This window comes from Colobus angolensis, unplaced genomic scaffold (assembly GCF_000951035.1).
Source record: "Colobus angolensis palliatus isolate OR3802 unplaced genomic scaffold, Cang.pa_1.0 Scaffold626, whole genome shotgun sequence".
In the NCBI taxonomy this organism is placed as follows: domain Eukaryota; kingdom Metazoa; phylum Chordata; class Mammalia; order Primates; family Cercopithecidae; genus Colobus; species Colobus angolensis.
In genome coordinates this window covers 104,031-105,407 of record NW_012119888.1, presented here as the reverse complement: position 1 = coordinate 105,407, position 1,377 = coordinate 104,031, and the positions used below count along the sequence as shown (strand labels likewise).

The 1,377-nt window shown below is 52.1% G+C and overlaps 1 protein-coding gene across 1 annotated transcript in view; it reads left to right on the top strand.

Moving 5' to 3' along the window:
- Positions 1 to 1,377, top strand: part of LRRC74B (leucine rich repeat containing 74B) — a 21,509-nt gene that overhangs the window by 11,531 nt on the left and 8,601 nt on the right. Inside the window, exons 8-9 of the mRNA XM_011963803.1 lie at positions 324 to 346; positions 579 to 674. Coding sequence (XP_011819193.1) covers positions 324 to 346; positions 579 to 674 — 119 coding nt within the window. The remainder of the gene's footprint in view (positions 1 to 323; positions 347 to 578; positions 675 to 1,377) is intronic.

Genomic DNA, 1,377 nt, shown 5'->3' with positions numbered 1-1,377 from the left:
AAGTAACATAGCATGTCATAGGGGATCTGGGCTCTGCCAGCCCCTCTCTTCCAAGTTCAGTGCTCTCACCCCAAGCTCGGAGTACACACACACACACACACACACACACACACACACACGGTACTATTTTTCACCCCTGCCTTTGTTCCTCTGCTGTTCTTGCTGAAATGTCCAGCTCCAGCCACCTCACCTGGGAAGCTCAGCTGAGCCCTACCCAGATACACCTCCCCTCCCAGCCTTTCCCTCCCAGGGCAGCTGGTGCATACTCACTGCGCTGATCACACCACATTTCATGATGCTTCCTTTCCCTCCCCTCTCCCCAGCAGGCAAGTTCTTAAAGGCAAGAGTATGTCTTGTGTGTCCGTATCAGTCAGAGGCCTCTCCCTTCCTCTCTTCTTTGGCCCAGCAGCCTCCCCAGAACATTCTGTCTGACTGTCTGATGGAGACACCTTCTGAGCTGAGACAGTGTGGCCATAGTAGTTGTGTCCTCAGAGATGAGGAGCCCCTCCTTCCGTTTCACATTGCTCTCTGGCCTCCCTAGACCCGGCTTCTCGCAGCTTTGTGTGCGTGTTTCTTAGGTGTCCAGGAATCCCATGCGAAGTGAAGGCTGCTTTGGTCTCCTCAAGTCTGTCCAGGACAATCCAACCTCTGCCCTGGAACTGCTGGATTTCTCAGTAAGAGCATTTTATAAACCTCGTTTCTGATCCTCCCAACAGCCCTGTGAGGTATCATCATTTTAGAAGAAGAAAGTGAGGGTCAGAGAAATCAAGAGCCCTGCCCAGACACACGGCATGGCAGAGGCAGAGTTGCAATAGGGACCTGAATGCAGGCACGGTGCCACTCAGCTCTGCCCCCTTTGGACTGGTGGTTCTGCGGGATCTTGCCTGGGGCCCCTGTCTGGGTTCTTCATTGGCTCCGAGAGGATAAGTGGAGGTCTGGGCACGATGCTCCCTATCCACTGAGGTTTAGATCTGCAGTTGCACCTGCAAGGCTGCCCTCTGCCCCTCCCCCGACTGTCTGCAGGTGGACTGTGGTGCTGGAAGTTTCACTTGAGTGGCTGTGAGAGAGATTAGGATCCCTTTTCATTCAATTCTGCCACTTTTTTTGAGTCAGGGTCTCACTCTATCACCCAGCTGCAGTGCAGTGGTGTGATCATAGCTCACTGCAGTCTCAAATTCCTTGGCTCAAGTGGTCCTCCTGTCTAAGCTCGCCAAGTAGCTGGAAGTACAGGCACAGGTCACCATACCTGGCTAACTTTTTTTTAGAGATGGGGGCTTGCTATGTTGCCCAGGCTGGTTTCAAACTTCTGAACTCAAGTGATCCTTGTGCCGTGGTTTCTCATGTCTTGGGTCAATTTTGATTTTTTTTTTTTTTTTT